This window comes from Schistocerca nitens, chromosome 8, assembly GCF_023898315.1.
Source record: "Schistocerca nitens isolate TAMUIC-IGC-003100 chromosome 8, iqSchNite1.1, whole genome shotgun sequence".
In the NCBI taxonomy this organism is placed as follows: domain Eukaryota; kingdom Metazoa; phylum Arthropoda; class Insecta; order Orthoptera; family Acrididae; genus Schistocerca; species Schistocerca nitens.
The window spans coordinates 621,653,524-621,671,079 of record NC_064621.1 but is presented as its reverse complement, the minus strand read 5'-3'; the positions used below and the strand labels follow the sequence as shown (position 1 = coordinate 621,671,079).

Sequence of the window (17,556 nt, the reverse complement as noted above, 5' to 3'; positions counted from 1 at the left end):
CCTACCAACCGGTCCCTTCTTCTCATCAACTTGTGCCACAAACTCCTCTTCTCCCCAATTCTATTCAATACCTCCTCATTAGTTATATGATCTACCCATCTAATCTTCAGCACTCTTCTGTAGCACCACATTTCGAAAGCTTCTGTTCTCTTCCTGTCCAAACTATTTATCGTCCCTTTTTTTATACTGTTTTATACTGTTCTGTGGCGAAATAAACGCAACCTTGGAAAAACTTTCCGTTGATGCTTCAAGTTCGGACACCAGTGTACTGTATGGATAAGACGCGATGGTGCACGGCGCCTTCCCTAGCTCAGTCAGTTTCCTGGTCGGTACTGTGCACAGCACGTCGAGCGAGCGTCCTGTGGAAGTGCTGCGCGCGGCGTCCTCCGCAGTGCTAATGGGTCGGACTGGAGCCGCCCTTAATCTGCCGGAAAATTAATGCGCAGCTGGCCGACGTGGCGGTGTGGCTGGCCCGGCCAGGGGAGAGGAATGCAGCTCGGCGCGGCGAGGCCCACCTGCCCAAATTAAACGCGGCGGACCCCCGCAGAGCGCTGTAAATCCGTCTCTCCGGCCGGCGCGCCGCGAGGCGTCTCCGGCGCCACCCCCAGGCGCCAAGTCACGCCCGACGCCGCCCCTGGGCGCCGAGTCACGCCAGGCGTCACGCGGCGCCGCGGCGACGTCGCGGGCTTGTCCCACGCGGCGGGGGCGGCGTCGCGAACCGCACGTGTCGGCCTCACGCGTCGCCTGCCTGCCTGTCTGTTTCAGTCCCGGCTGCGACGTAGCGAAAGCACAGTGTGTCCATAAGGGCACGCTATTATTTCACAAATCATTACAGAACAGATTAAAACTATTACAGACAGGTTGATACTAGTTAGGTAACTGAATAACCTAGATAATATTAAAAAGTAAAATAGTATCTTATTAGCCGTCCCTTCTGCACTACTGGCCATTAAAATTGCTACACCAAGAAGAAATTCAGATGATAAACGGGCATTCATTGGACAAATATAGTATACTAGAACTGACACGTGATTACATTTTCACGCAATTTGGGTGCACAGATCCTGAGAAATCAGTACCCAGAACAACCACCTCTGGACGTAATAACGGCCTTGATACGCCTGGGCATTGAGTCACAGCTTGAATGGCGTGTACAGGTACAGCTGCCCATGCAACTTCAACACGATACCACAGTTCATCAAGAGTACTGACTGGCGTATTGTGACGAGTCGGTTCCTCGGCCACCATTGACCAGACGTTTTCAATTGGTGAGAGATCTGGCCAGGGCAGTAGTCGAACATTTTCTGTATCCAGAAAGGCTCGTACAGGACCTGCAACATGCGGTCGTGCATTATACTGCTGAAATGTAGGGTTTCGCAGGGATCGAGTGAAGGGCAGAGCCACGGGTCGTAACACATCTGAGCCGGCCGCGGTGGTCTAGCGGTTCTGGCGCTGCAGTCCGGAACCGCGGGACTGCTACGGTCGCAGGTTCGAATCCTGCCTCGGGCATGGGTGTGTGTGATGTCCTTAGGTTAGTTAGGTTTAAGTAGTTCTAAGTTCTAGGGGACTTATGACCTAAGATGTTGAGTCCCATAGTGCTCAGAGCCATTTGAACCGTAACACATCTGAAATGTAACGTCCACTGTTCAAAGTGCCGTCAATGCGAACAAGAGGTGACCGAGACGTGTAACAAATGGCACCCCATACCATCAGGGTGGGTAATACGCCAAAATGGCGATGACGAATAGACGCTTCCAATGTGCGTTCACCGCGATGTCACCAAACACGGATGCGACCATCATGATGCTGTAAACAGAACCTGGATTCATCCGTAAAAATGACATTTTGCCATTCGTGCACGCAGGTTCGTCGTGGAGTACACCATCGCAGGCGCTCCTGTCTGTGATGCAGCGTCAAGGGTAACCGCAGCCATGGTCTCCGAGCTGATAGTCAATGCTGCTGCAAACGTCGTTGAACTGTTCGTACAGATGGTTGTTGTCTTTCAAACGTCCCCATCTGTTGACTCAGGGATCGAGACGTGACTGCACGATCCGTTACAGCCATGCGGATAAGATGCCTGTCATCTCGACTGCTAGTGATACGAGGCGGTTGGGATCCAGCACGGCGTTCCGTATTACCCTCTTTATCCCACCGATTCCATATTCTGCTAACAGTCATTGGATCTCGACCAACGCGAGCAGCAATGTCGCGATACGATAAACCGCAATCGCCATAGGCTACAATCCGACCTTTATCAAAGTCGGAAACGTGATGGTACGCATTTCTCCTTCTTACACGAGGCATCACAACAACGTTTCACCGGGCAACGCCGGTCAACTGCTGTTTGTGTATGAGAAATCGGTTGGAAACTTACCTCATGTCAGCACGCTGTAGGTGTTGCCACCGGCGCCAACCTTGTGTGAATGCTCTGAAAAGCTAATCATTTGCCTATCACAGCATCTTCTTCCTGTCGGTTAAATTTCGCGTCTGTAGCTAGTTATATTCGTCGTGTAGCAATTTTAATGGGTAGTAGTGTATAATTTACCTCAGTATTCGCACTCAAGTAAGTCAGTTCCATTTTACTCTAATTACAGTATTCTGTTAACTCGTAACTGGACGGTTTGTTGTGAGAGGCACGTAAAGACTATGATAGTTTCCGTAACCACTTTTGTGGAGCTCGGTAGCCCTTTGCTACAATCTCAATCTCGCGCCCATATACTACAGTGATGCTTCTGTTATTGTGCTTACGTACAGACACACTACATGTATTTTTGTTATTGTGGTTTACGGTTTTAACAGGCAATAGGAAATGACACATATAAGATAGTAAATGAGTTTTGCTATTTGGGGAGAAAAATAACTGATGATGATCGAAGTAGAGAGGACATAAAATGTAGTTTTGCTATGGCGAGGAGAACGTTTCCAAAGAACAGAAATGTGTTAATATCGAGTATAGATATAAGTATCAGAAAGTATTTTCTGAAAGTATTTGCATCGAGTGTAGCCATGTATGGAAGTGAAAAATAGATGATAAATAGTATAGACAAGAAGAGAATATAAGGTTTCTAAATGCTGAAGATTAGATGGATGCATCATGTAACTAATAGGAAAATACTGAACTGAATTGGAGAGAAGACGAATTTGTGGCACAACTTGACTAGAATACGGGATCGGTTGGTAGGACACGTCCTGATACATCAGGGGATCATCAATTTAGTATTGGAGTGCAGCGTGGAAGATGAAAATCGTACAGGGAGACCAAGAGATGAAAACACTAAGCAGATTTAGAAGGAGGTAGGTTGCAGTAGTTATTCGGAGATGAAGAGGCTGGCAAAGGATAGAGTAGCATGGAGAGCTGCATGAAACCAGTCTCTGGACTGAAGACGACAACAACATCCAACAACAACAACAGGCAGTAAACATTTTGGCATATGGATCGCCACACTAATAAACCATAGGATGGGACATATGTGTTAAGATTTTATGTTTGTCGAAAAGTAAAGAAGTGTAATTGCAAATCCAATCAAAGCCTTTTTATAATCATCGACAAGTCATGTCTTTCCAAGACAAGATATTCTTGGACTTTTTTACTGCTGCGATCAGTGTTTTAATGTGCCTCTATGTAGCCACACAACATATCCTTTTAGTTGTTATTGGTCACTGTTTTAATTTTTAGTAAACAAGTAGGCATTTGCAGAGCCATAACGACGTGAAGTGGTGCCCTGTTGCATCACGTGGTTAACCTAGCAAGTGCCAGCCCACTGAAGTAGCTGTGTTTCGTAGTCCTTATCACGACCAACATTCCCATTTTCCAAGTTTAAATTATATGTCACAACTATTGGTCCGTGATTGTACTAGTAAGGAACAAGCTGCCAAAGCTATTTTTGCTATAAAATAGTGCGTATTGGTTCCGACATTTAGTTTGATTTTGCTTTTTTTGTTAACATTTGGTGTTAGAAAATTCCAAAATATAATAAATAATTATTTATTATATTGTTTACACCAGGAAATCTGATGACGGGCAGAGCCTGAAACATGTCATTTGGAATAAATACTCCAAAAAAACAACTAATGCCTTTCTGTTTACGACTGCTCAGATTTTCTAATATCCAGTCAATTATGCTAGCGACCTTGGTACGTAATGTAAAAAAATAATTAGTCGAGATCGCAAATCCTGTTTATTTTTAAGATAGCGAGAATTTGCTATCTAGACTGATTATTTTTCATCAGGTCAGCTTACCTTCCATTCAGAAGCCTGTCGCACTCGGCGGTTGTTATATTGACTTGTAAATAATAGATTTCAGCAATCAGTCGCCCTTTTTAAATTTAAAAAGGACGAGAGATATCTGAAATCTATTATTTTTAAGTGATTATTTTTGTTACATTTTTGTATTCATCTCTCTTTGAGGATGACATGTTCTGTCATATCATTAACAAAGGTCATTACCGCTCCAGTCTTACTACAAATACATTTTAAGACATTGCAATGTGAGGAAAATTAAATGATTTAGCCAAGAGTAAGAGCGTCACAAACTGAGCAAGTGAATAACCTGTTGATCCACCACCGGGCCTTATTCAAGCGTTTATTCGGCTTGTCGTTGACTGAGGGTCTTGTTGGATGACCTCTTGAGGCATGTAGTGCCAGATTCTGTCAAAATAGCTCGTTAGATCGTCAAAATAACAGGCTAGCTGGATGGTCCTATCCATAATGCTCCAATCGTTCTCAATTGGGGAGAGATCCTGCGAACTTATATGGCGCGGGAAGCACGAAGGCAAGCCATCTAAACTCTTCTTGTGTGGGTGAACATTATATTTTCTTAAATGTAAGTCGAGGCTGGCTTACCAAGAAGGCAAAGTGAAGGAGCCGTAGAATATCGTCGACGTACCGCTATGTTGTAACGGTGTCACACATGACAACCAAAGGGGTCCTGCTCTCAAATGAAGCGGCGCCTCAGAGCATCCTTCCTGCTTCTTGCGCCGTACGGTGGGACGCAGCCACCGCTACCTGTGATGGTTTCCAGACACGTCTTTGCTGGTCATTTGGGCTCTGCTCGAAGCAGGACTCACTACTGAAGACAGTTCTACTCCAGCGAAATATTCCAGATCGAGGATGTGTCTGGGGACATCTTGGACAGCTGTGGCATACCAATCTGACCATCACCTGTCATACGGTCCAACAACCAGAAGTGATGGTCTGGGATGCTATTTCTGTTTGTACCAGGGCCCATTTTGTTGCCAGCCATGGCACATTAACACGATATGCTATTCGTCGTTTTAAGGAGCTCCGGAAAGGCTCAAAATCATGAAAAGTTCAATTTTTACTTTTTTGCGTTTTCTGAATCTGCAGACTATTACCTTTTAATAGATATATAATTTATTCAATTCCGAAGACTACAACTATTTTTAAATTTTTTTTGAAATGTGTTCTACATGGGCGTGACCCACTGTGGCGCTGTTAAACTGCTGTCAAATGGTGTTATTATTAACGTCCGTGTTCATCAGGTACATTTTAGTGATGTGAGATAAAGTATGTGTTGTGGCTAACCTGTGATGGTTCAATATATATCGCTGGTGTGATTGTCGATTGTTTCATGTTTATTTACTCCGTCGTTATCTCGAAAATATTCGTAATTAATTCTGTTTCTTGAGTCTCTGTTTTGTTGAAGTATAATAATGAGTAAAAGTAAAGTTATTAGAAATCCTCTGAAGGCTTTTAAGAAAAGGAGAAATGTTGGAAAGCCAAAGGTATGTGTTATTACTGTAAACAATAAAGACGATGAAAATCCCCAACATAGCTTGTGTCCCAAAGAAGAAGATAGTTGGTGTAAATATAACAAAGGATTGCTAACTGGTGAAGTGTACACTCATAAGCATAGTCTGCCTCATGCAATAATGGAGGTGATAAAACCTATTTTCAGAGACTTAGCAGCACCTGAACTGTTGAAAAAGTGTATTCACGGAAAACTCAAAACCCCAATGAAAGTGTAAATAGTGTTATATGGTCGAGAATCCCCAAGACTGTATTTGTTGGAATAGAAACACTTCACTTTGGTGTGTATGATGCTGTTGCGACTTTCAATGATGGCAACATTGTAAGGTGCAAGGTATTTAGAAATATGGGAATGAAGATAGGTTCTAACATGGTACGAGCGATGCTTGCTTTAGACAAGGAACGCCTTCGGGCTGCAGACAGGGCTGTAAAGAGTCTAGAGATACAAGCAAGAGTAAACAGGAGGAGGAACAAGAGGAAGCTGGAGGAGGAGTTTGCAGACGATGAAGATAATCCATCCTATGGACCTGGAATGCACTAAAAAGTTAATCCAATCTTTGTCGCTCGATTCCCAAAACTTTTATTTTCTCATACTAATTACATGTTTTCTAAGGATCTTCCAAACATATTTGTCTCAAACTTTCAGTAAATGTTACACAGTACCTTCTGCATAATTTAATACAGCCTTTTTCCAAAAAAAACCTGTATATTTGTGAATATATAAATAAAAAATTGCAAAAAAATGTTGTCAATTTTCATTACAATTGAAAAAAAATCATCTTTAATAACTGAACTAAAATTTTGTAAAATCCCTGTGTTAAGTTGTAGCCCATATTCCAATAAATAATCTGTAAAAAGTTCAACTTCCTACCTCAAATACTTTGTGAGGAAAGATGTAATTTATAAGCGTTATTTTAACATTGCAAGTATAGACCGTTCCGGAGCCCCTTAATGCCCTTCGTGGAAATATAATTCCCATCCGCATACGGAGAGAGTTTCTACTGCTTGTCTTCGTGTTTTTCAGACGCTAAGTTGGCCATGAAGGTGTCCGGACCTCCCGCCAGTTAAGAACTTTGGAGCGTTGCGGATAGGGCCCTCGCCGGCCGTGGTGGCCGAGCGGTTTTAAGCTCTACAGTCTGGAACCGCGCTACCGCTACGGTCGCAGATTCGAATTCTGCCTCGGGCATGGACGTGTGTGACGTCCTTAGGTTAGTTAGGTTTAAGTAGTTCTAAGTTAGTTAGGTTTAAGTAGTTCTAAGTTCTAGGGGACTGATGACCTCAGAAATTAAGTCCCATAGTGCTCAGAGCCATTTGAACCATTTAAACAGGGCCCTCCAATCAGCTCGAAATTTTGACGATCTAAAGCGCCTATTGGATAGAATTTGGCACGACATCCCTCTAGAGGATATCTAACAAGTCAATCAATGCCGAGTTGAATAACTGCTTGCGTAAGAGCCAGAGGTGGACGAAAATATTATTGTCTTGCTTGATTTGTGAAGAACTTTTCCTGCAATAAATTATCAAAATTTTCTGAACTTATAATCGTACACTCCTGGAAATGGAAAAAAGAACACATTGACACCGGTGTGTCAGACCCACCATACTTGCTCCGGACACGCGAGAGGGCTGTACAAGCAATGATCACACGCACGGCACAGCGGACACACCAGGAACCGCGGTGTTGGCCGTCGAATGGCGCTAGCTGCGCAGCATTTGTGCACCGCCGCCGTCAGTGTCAGCCAGTTTGCCGTGGCATACGGAGCTCCATCGCAGTCTTTAACACTGGTAGCATGCCGCGACAGCGTGGACGTGAACCGTATGTGCAGTTGACGGACTTTGAGCGAGGGCGTATAGTGGGCATGCGGGAGGCCGGGTGGAAGTACCGCCGAATTGCTCAACACGTGGGGCGTGAGGTCTCCACAGTACATCGATGTTGTCGTCAGTGGTCGGCGGAAGGTGCACGTGCCCGTCGACCTGGGACCGGACCGCAGCGACGCACGGATGCACGCCAAGACCGTAGGATCCTACGCAGTGCCGTAGGGGACCGCACCGCCACTTCCCAGCAAATTAGGGACACTGTTGCTCCTGGGGTATCGGCGAGGACCATTCGCAACCGTCTCCATGAAGCTGGGCTACGGTCCCGCACACCGTTAGGCCGTCTTCCGCTCACGCCCCAACATCGTGCAGCCCGCCTCCAGTGGTGTCGCGACAGGCGTGAATGGAGGGACGAATGGAGACGTGTCGTCTTCAGCGATGAGAGTCGCTTCTGCCTTGGTGCCAATGATGGTCGTATGCGTGTTTGGCGCCGTGCAGGTGAGCGCCACAATCAGGACTGCATACGACCGAGGCACACAGGGCCAACACCCGGCATCATGGTGTGGGGAGCGATCTCCTACACTGGCCGTACACCACTGGTGATCGTCGAGGGGACACTGAACAGTGCACGGTACATCCAAACCGTCATCGAACCCGTCGTTCTACCATTCCTAGACCGGCAAGGGAACTTGCTGTTCCAACAGGACAATGCACGTCCGCATGTATCCCGTGCCACCCAACGTGCTCTAGAAGGTGTAAGTCAACTACCCTGGCCAGCAAGATCTCCGGATCTGTCCCCCATTGAGCATGTTTGGGACTGGATGAAGCGTCGTCTCACGCGGTCTGCACGTCCAGCACGAACGCTGGTCCAACTGAGGCGCCAGGTGGAAGTGGCATGGCAAGCCGTTCCACAGGACTACATCCAGCATCTCTACGATCGTCTCCATGGGAGAATAGCAGCCTGCATTGCTGTGAAAGGTGGATATACGCTGTACTAGTGCCGACATTGTGCATGCTCTGTTGCCTGTGTCTATGTGCCTGTGGTTCTGTCAGCGTGATCATGTGATGTATCTGACCCCAGGAATGTGTCAATAAAGTTTCCCCTTCCTGGGACAATGAATTCACGGTGTTCTTATTTCAATTTCCAGGAGTGTATTTGTCTGTACCTGTACATCATATCAACCGATATCCGTCCCACTCAAATAATTCCTTTATGGTGTGTCGTTTTCTTTCGTCTAAGAGTGTATTTACTGAGCCAGTTTTATTTTGTTCACCCTGTAGGAAACGATAAAATAACTTAAAAAAAGTGACATGTTACACGAAATAATTTGTCTGAAAGTAAGAAATAACACATGTTAGATAAACATTTGACACTCCTTTACATGATAACAGCACTCATGTACCAAAACTGAGTTCGTACGGTTCACATCACCCACCAGTCAGTTAGCCTGCAGCAATCTTCAAAATTCTAAGATAAATACTGAACATTAAATTCTCAATAAGCAACTCATTTGCTGTACTCAATTCAAAGATACGCCAAAAGCTCTTCTGATGTATTTTATTTCTTAATTTTAGCCAAACCATTTCACAGACTGGCTCTTTTCCTTTAGTTTCTTTATTTAAATTTTTGTTGTTGACTTTAATATAGTACCAATTCAATATTTTATGCGCAAAATAGCTAGGCCATGAAAAGATGAACTCTTTACTCTTTGATACCAGCAGCGGCTGTTCGAGAAATCTCAGTCTTATCTAAATAACCAATTTAGTTCTTCCTGAACACCGTGTTTACTTTCAAGTGCTTTTTTATAAACTAGACCTCAAGCTGGTCGGTTAGATACTCAGTTGTCTGTTTCCCACTCCTCACTTAGTTCTAAAAATTCGGAGAAATATATCCATTGTGTACTTTTCTGTCAAATCATTAAGTAAACCCTTCTTAATTGTCTGTTTAGTTTCAGGCGCTCAAATCCCTTTTTTTTTTGTTGCAAAATTAGACCTCATGCTGGTTCTTTTGCTACCCGGTTGTTGATTTCCCACATCTCATTTCCGTCTGATAATTCTGACACAAATCGGTGGTTTAATTTCTAAGGCGCTGTTTGCCAAAACCCAACACACACACACACACACACACGACTTCTTGGAGGCATCCCCAGTTTGAAGACGGGGTAAATGCACAGTGTTGGCTCTATACGCAGCGGTCGCCCCCCTAGCCTCTGACCCCTCCGCCGCGCCCCGTCCGCTACAGCACGTCAGAGCCGGCCGCTGCCGGTGTGCCTCCTACGGTCCTACCTGCAGCTGGGTGGCGCGGCCGCCAGGTCTCGCTGCCACCTCATCCATCAGCGCCGCAACGCCACACAAATTCCGTCGCCTCCGGGAAGGCGTCCTCATGCGGCGGACCCCCTCTCTCCTGCGCCGTGCTTCACTCTGCATTACGCCCGACTTACGCGTGCGTCACAGCACTTTACACAGGGTTGCCAAAATGGGAGCACCTTGGAAATGCAGCCTGAATGTATCCAAACCCAGAGGACAAGTAGAAAACAGTGTAGCGGTTCTTACATGCCGTATCTTAATTATTCTTTTTAATCTGTGCAGAGAACTGACTCTCCCCCTCCAGCTTCTAATTCTTGTAACACTACAATCCAGTGTCTCACTTATTTTCAGCTACTTGATTTCTCCGCAATATATATATATATATATATATATATATATATATATATATATATATATATATATACGAGGGGCGTTCAGAAAGTAAGCTCCGATCGGTCGCGAAATGGAAACGACTATGAAAATCCGATAAAGCTTTGCACAGATGTGTTGGGTAGTGTCTCTAGTATAACCCCAGTTAGCATCACGTCGCTCTTCTCATTTCTGAGCTCGCAGTGAGTGCGTAAAGATGTCTAGAAAATAGTGTCTGCCGCCAAGTACGAGGGCCTGGTGAGAAATTTCGCCTGAAGCTATGCAGTTAACATTACATAACTGTCGTGCTGTTTCTTCTTCAAGACAATTCTCAGCCGCATTTTGCAGGGTCAATGAAGATGCTCCTGCATCGTTTTCAAATAGAAATGTGAGATTACCCACAATACAGTCCGCAATTGTCTCCCCCTGAGTTTCATCTCTGGTCACATGAACCGCTGTCTTTGAAGACAACATTTTGACACAGACAACGAGGTGTAGGCCAGCGTGGAGAATTGGCGGAAAGCACTGGCGGCTGCCTTCTATGATGAGGCTATTGAAAAGTTGGTACAACGCTATGACAAAAGTCTAAGTCAGAACGGCGACTACGTAGAGAAGTAGCTGAAAGGTGTAGCTAATTGTTACAAGTAAAACATTTCTGATGTTCACTGTGGTTTCAATTTGGCAATCAATCGGAGCTTACTTTCTGAACAGGTCTCGTATATATATATATATATATATATATATATATATATATATATATATAGGGTGAGTCACCTAACGTTACCAGCATACTGACGAACCGATTCCACAGACCGAACGTGAGGAGAGGGGCTAGTGTAATTGTTTAATACAAACCATACAAAAATGCACTGAAGTATGTTTTTTAACACAAACCTACGTTTTTTAAAATGGAACCACGTTAGTTTTGTTAGAACATCTGAACATATAAACAAATACGTAATCAGTGCCGTTTGTTGCATTGTAAAATGTTAATTTCATCCGGAGATATTGTAACCTAAAGTTGACGCTTGAGTACCACTCCTCCGCTGTTCGATCGTGTGTATCGGAGAGCACTGAAACATACATCGCGCTTCTACAGAATGATCTGCCAACGTTGCTCGAAAATGTCCCACTGGAAACGCGTCGATGTATGTGGTATCGGCATGATGGTGCACCTGCACATTCCGCAATCAACACTAGGCTGACCCTTGACAGGATGTTCGACGGGCGTTTCATAGGACGTGGAGGACGCATAAATTGGCCAGCCCGTTCTCCTGATCTTACACCTCTGGACTTCTTTCTGTGGGGTACGTTAAAGGAGAATGTGTACCGTGATGTGCCTACAACCCCAGAGGATATGAAACAACGTATTGTGGCAGCCTGCGGCGACATTACACCCGATGTACTGCGGCGTGTACGACATTCATTACGCCAGAGATTGCAATTGTGTGCAGCAAATGATGGCCACCACATTGAACATCTGTTGGCCTGACATGTCGGGACACACTCTATTCCACTCCGTAATTGAAAACGGAAACCACGTGTGTACGTGTACCTCACCCCTCATGGTAATGTACATGTGCGTCAGTGAAAAAGACCAATAAAAAGGTGTTAGCATGTGGACGTAATGTGGTGTTCCAGTCTCTTCTGTACCTAAGGTCCATCACCGTTCCCTTTGGATCCCTACGTAATTCAGTGCTCTCCGATACACACGATCGAACAGCGGAGGAGTGGTACTCAAGCGTCAACTTTAGGTTACAATATCTCCGGATGTAATTAACATTTTACAATGCAACAAACGGCACTGATTACGTATTTGTTTATATGTTCAGATTTGCTAACAAAACCAACGGGGTTCCATTTAAAAAACGTAGGTTTGTGTTAAAAAACATACTTCCGTGCATTTTTGTATGGTTTGTATTAAACAATTACAATAGCCCCTCTCCTCACGTTCTGTCTGTGGAATCGGTTCGTCAGTATTTGATGTGGTTTACGAAATATATCCAGCGATATATATATATATATATATATATATATATATATATTAATGAATTTAGTCAGTTTATGTAAATGCAATATATGTTGACACGGTAAGTACGAGTTATTTATGTCAAATCATTGTAGCAAACACACAGAACATAACGAAATTTTCACTCTGCAGCTGAGTGTATGCTGATGTGAAACTTCTTGTCAGAGCTTCAGTGAAGTTTGTAAGGTAAGAGACGAGGTACTGGCGGAATAGAAGCTGTAAGGATAGTTCGCCGGTCGTGCTTGGGTAGCTCAGTCGGTACGGTACTTTCATACGAAAGGCCAAGGTCTCGAGTTCGAGTCTTGGCCCAGCATACACTTTTACTCTGCCAGGAAGTTTCACACAGGCCACGGCAGGGAAGTTTTATTTTATGCACAGAGAAAACCTTTTGGTAACAATAACATAGTCCGTGCGAGCGCCCGTACTCGTAGAAGTGAAGGCAGAGAAGTATTAGGTTGGTGCATAAGTTCGTAGCGATTTTGTTTTACATGTTGGTATTCTTGTTCTTATGGGTTTATTTATCGATTGTGATTTTTCATTTGTAGTTTACTGTGGCAACTAGCCACATGCTTGCTATCGTGGGACACTTAACTGATATGCAAGCCAGGGGGCTGAATCACGATGTTATCCTAATCGCACCTAAGTGGATTTGTATTGAATCTGCACAGGTGCTTAACGCAATCTTATAATGACCCTGAAACAAATCCTACATGGAATCCCTAGCCTCTTATATAATTTATGACCCTGAAATAAATCCTACATGGAATCCCTAGCCTCTCATATAATTTATTAATTAAATTAATGAATCAAAGTTCCCCTTCAAAAATGATGATAGGAAAGGATTCTGGTGAGCGTGCCTGTTTAAAAGATTAAAGCCGTCCTAACAGTTTACAATTACGTTTTCTTTCTTTAAACGGAACACAAATTTGATGATGAATATGTTCAAGGAATAATCGTGTATACTAGCATAAGCCAAAATTGTTAATAGTCCTCAGCTGATAAAGGCGTTGGCAAGAACGTAGTACAAACGACAATGCTGCACTACTACGAGAAGAAGGAGCACAACGAGAATAACGGAAATTGAAACGTCCCCTTAGAAAAATTATACATGACTGTGCTTAAACTGACACACAATATTTTTGGCGCAACACAATCTGACTTTCAATGATCCCTGCAAAAGAATGGCCCTGAGTAACATTAACCTATACGTTTCACAAATCACTTACCTCACAAAAATCTTCGTTACTCAAGCTACTGCAATACAGCGAGCGCCACTACTGCCAGCTAAATAAAAGATTCAAACTACTGAAGGCACTAACTACTGATAGGCATAGTTAGCAAATGAAAGATTTTGATAGAGAAAAAACAATGTATTTACCTTAATATTGTTCAAAAGTCATATTATACATATCAGTTCATGACATCCAGTCTTACAAAGTTACTGTCTCTGTTCAGATCATCCGCTCTCAAAAATGTGCCATCTCACTTTCCACATCCACCACTGCTGGCGGCTCACCTCCAACTGCGCAACGCTACGCACTTTTAACATCCAGCTGCCCAACACTACAATGGCAAATTCCAACAATGCCACCTAGCCACAGACTGCACACAGCACAGCCAGTGATTTTCATACAGAGCGCTACGTGGCGTTACCATTAAAAAAACCTAAACAGCCTACTTACATAGCCCCCATGGTCCCCACAAAAATTTTACGAATTGTTTTGGGCAGTGGCCAATACAGATTTGAAAAAATTTTTCATAATTACAATAACAAAGAAATCAAATGCACACACTTATCGATACAATGTTGATCAAAAGCTAAAATTTTCTCACAGTCCATAAAGACAGTCCTCATCGTTCATCACAGTAAAATTGCAGTGCTTTCTCAAAGTCTGAGCAGCAAAAGAGAATGTAAATGGAAGTAGTGGATTTTCATGCAGTCTTGAAGAAGTAGTGTTGTCCTTCCAACGGAAAGACAGTGCTGACTGTTGACATGCAGACAGGTAATGGGCCACAACAGAGCAAACCCACAGTAGAGTCAGTCGAAGTTTTGAAGAATATTGGTAGGTAGGTCATCACAGAGCTGACCCACTGTAGTCCTGGTAGAGAGTATGGTATTGGTGGGCCACCAGAGGTGCAGACCCACTGCAGTCCTTGTAGAGACGGCCAACAGCCATCTGTTGCGACTGTGCAGGTGCACAATCACCATCGAAGAGTCTTGCGGAGAATATAGCAAGTCCATAAACCATCACTTGTGCACTCACAAACTTTTTGGAATGTCCTTAGAACCAGCAGTGCTGTTAATCAGTCCCTTGCTGAATTATCAACATATGTGCAAACACTATCAGTCCCTACTTCTCACATATTGTCCATATATTATGACCAACAGAAACGTGTGCAGTGAAATGATACTTAATTTGAAGAACTGGTGTCTACAATTATAAATTTACAATATAAGAATACAATTACAAAGGTACAAAATACATCATTAAAGAACATAACAGTTCAGATAACATTTGTAGTAACACAGGCTTTACAAAAGAATAGAAATAAACATATACATCAGTGTTATAGGAATTATGACATAAGTAAATACATAAAAGATCAGAATAGCTTTGGAAACAACAACTTCACACATGAGCATTAAAACAGAACAGAATAAATAATGTCTAAACATCTTTACAAAGAAAATAAAATATTATTAGAAAAAATCCACAACATAACTCGTATCAGCTAAACACATAAAGACAGGAAAAACACAAATATACAAGAGTACACAAACACATAGCAGAATAACACAAGAGGAAAGGGCAGGGTTTGTTTTCAGTGTAACATTTGGTACTGCAGTCCAACCCAAAACTTCATTCCATAGATCTTTCGTCTTATTTCAACATTTTTTCCACCAAAAAAATCCAATCCAAGCATGTTTTCTGTATTCTGTTCACATCCTCTTTCAAAAATAGTTTTTCTCCACTGTACACTACTTATTTGGCCAAACCATTTTCTTATAACTTGTCAATGCATTTCCTCCAATTCATCATAGTTAGTTTCTTATATAGTCTACCCCCTCTTAAGCTAACTTAAATCTACTGAGCTCAGATGCTAAACTAAGGGACGAGGCAATGCAGCAGCACAAAACAATTAATGCAAACAGCAATGACAAAAAATGCAAATTGGCAAAGCAAATATAGATTAGCAAAGCAATTGCAATATTACAACTAATATAAGGCAAAGTGCAGCAAACAAGAAAAATAAATCAGTACTAAAACTGGCTTAACAGAGTAATACAAAGTGAAATTTAGTAGCACTATGCCTGGCAAACAGCAGCAGCAAATGCAATAACTTATACCTAAATATGACATAGATCAAGCAGAAAAAATATTACAGTAAAAATGGCCATGATTAATATCTATGTCACAACTTAATACTAGAGTGATGCATCACCTTAATTTACACTACTAAAAGGTTACCAGTCATTGACAAAAATTATGTATGCAATTCCTGTGAAGGGAAATATCTTTTTCTGCTCCCTCGTTTTTTTGGAAGTAGATCATAAAATTACTGTTTACTGGATCTGTAGGCATAAAATATCTATATTAGTACATCTATTAAATTTTATTTTAACCAATGCTGCAGTGGAGCTAGAAACTAGATATTAAACAAAGTGAGCAATCTCTCAGCTAGAAAGACAATAGATGTAAAATGTTTCTCATCATTTCATTAGGCATTTTAGTAAATAGCACAAAGTATGAGTAATCATATGTTTCCAAGTAATGAGCGTGCCGTATTTGCGATTCTTTCTACAAAGGAATGTCAATAGGGAGGTTAATGGTCTCTTTTTTTCTCCACCTGTGCCTCTGAAAGGCACACACTAATGCTTTTTTCCAGGCGACTGTCACGCAGCTGGGTGCCCACGACGCATTATGTGCAAGTGGTCACTTAACTTTCTTACCGAAATACACTCCTGGAAATGGAAAAAAGAACACATTGACACCGGTGTGTCAGACCTACCATACTTGCTCCGGACACTGCGAGAGGGCTGTACAAGCAATGATCACACGCACGGCACAGCGGACACACCAGGAACCGCGGTGTTGGCCGTCGAATGGCGCTAGCTGCGCAGCATTTGTGCACCGCCGCCGTCAGTGTCAGCCAGTTTGCCGTGGCATACGGAGCTCCATCGCAGTCTTTAACACTGGTAGCATGCCGCGACAGCGTGGATGTGAACCGTATGTGCAGTTGACGGACTTTGAGCGAGGGCGTATAGTGGGCATGCGGGAGGCCGGGTGGACGTACCGCCGAATTGCTCAACACGTGGGGCGTGAGGTCTCCACAGTACATCGATGTTGTCGCCAGTGGTCGGCGGAAGGTGCACGTGCCCGTCGACCTGGGACCGGACCGCAGCGACGCACGGATGCACGCCAAGACCGTAGGATCCTACGCAGTGCCGTAGGGGACCGCACCGCCACTTCCCAGCAAATTAGGGACACTGTTGCTCCTGGGGTATCGGCGAGGACCATTCGCAACCGTCTGCATAAAGGTGGGCTACGGTCCCGCACACCGTTAGGCCGTCTTCCGCTCACGCCCCAACATCGTGCAGCCCGCCTCCAGTGGTGTCGCGACAGGCGTGAATGGAGGGACGAATGGAGACGTGTCATCTTCAGCGATGAGAGTCGCTTCTGCCTTGGTGCCAATGATGGTCGTATGCGTGTTTGGCGCCGTGCAGGTGAGCGCCACAATCAGGACTGCATACGACCGAGGCACACAGGGCCAACACCCGGCATCATGGTGTGGGGAGCGATCTCCTACACTGGCCGTACACCACTGGTGATCGTCGAGGGGACACTGAATAGTGCACGGTACATCCAAACCGTCATCGACACCATCGTTCTACCATTCCTAGACCGGCAAGGGAACTTGCTGTTCCAACAGGACAATGCACGTCCGCATGTATCCCGTGCCACCCAACGTGCTCTAGAAGGTGTAAGTCAACTACCCTAGCCAGCAAGATCTCCGGATCTGTCCCCCATTGAGCATGTTTGGGACTGGATGAAGCGTCGTCTCACGCGGTCTGCACGTCCAGCGCGAACGCTGGTCCAACTGAGGCGCCAGGTGGAAATGGCATGGCAAGCCGTTCCACAGGACTACATCCAGCATCTCTACGATCGTCTCCATTGGAGAATAGCAGCCTGCATTGCTGCGAAAGGTGGATATACACTGTACTAGTGCCGACATTGTGCATGCTCTGTTGCCTGTGTCTATGTGC

At 44.1% G+C, this 17,556-nt stretch overlaps 1 protein-coding gene across 1 annotated transcript; it reads left to right on the top strand.

Annotated features, from left to right (window-relative positions):
- Positions 1 to 286: 286 nt before the first annotated feature.
- LOC126199699 (mucin-7-like) lies at positions 287 to 10,089 on the top strand. The gene is made up of 3 exons (XM_049936626.1): positions 287 to 401; positions 447 to 754; positions 9,793 to 10,089. The coding sequence occupies exons 1-3, from the start codon at positions 287 to 289 to the stop codon at positions 10,087 to 10,089; spliced, it is 720 nt and encodes a 239-aa protein (XP_049792583.1).
- The last annotated feature ends 7,467 nt before the right edge of the window (positions 10,090 to 17,556 follow it).

What these genes read in the sequence shown, in the direction of transcription:
- LOC126199699 (XM_049936626.1), top strand. Translation starts at nt 287, where the DNA reads ATGGTGCACGGCGCCTTCCCTAGCTCAGTCAGTTTCCTGGTCGGTACT. An exon ending in GTCCTCCGCAGTGCTAATGG is followed by an intron (nt 402 to 446) that starts GTCGGACTGGAG and finishes ATTAATGCGCAG; the next exon opens with CTGGCCGACGTGGCGGTGTG. An exon ending in CACGCGTCGCCTGCCTGCCT is followed by an intron (nt 755 to 9,792) that starts GTCTGTTTCAGT and finishes TCGCCCCCCTAG; the next exon opens with CCTCTGACCCCTCCGCCGCG.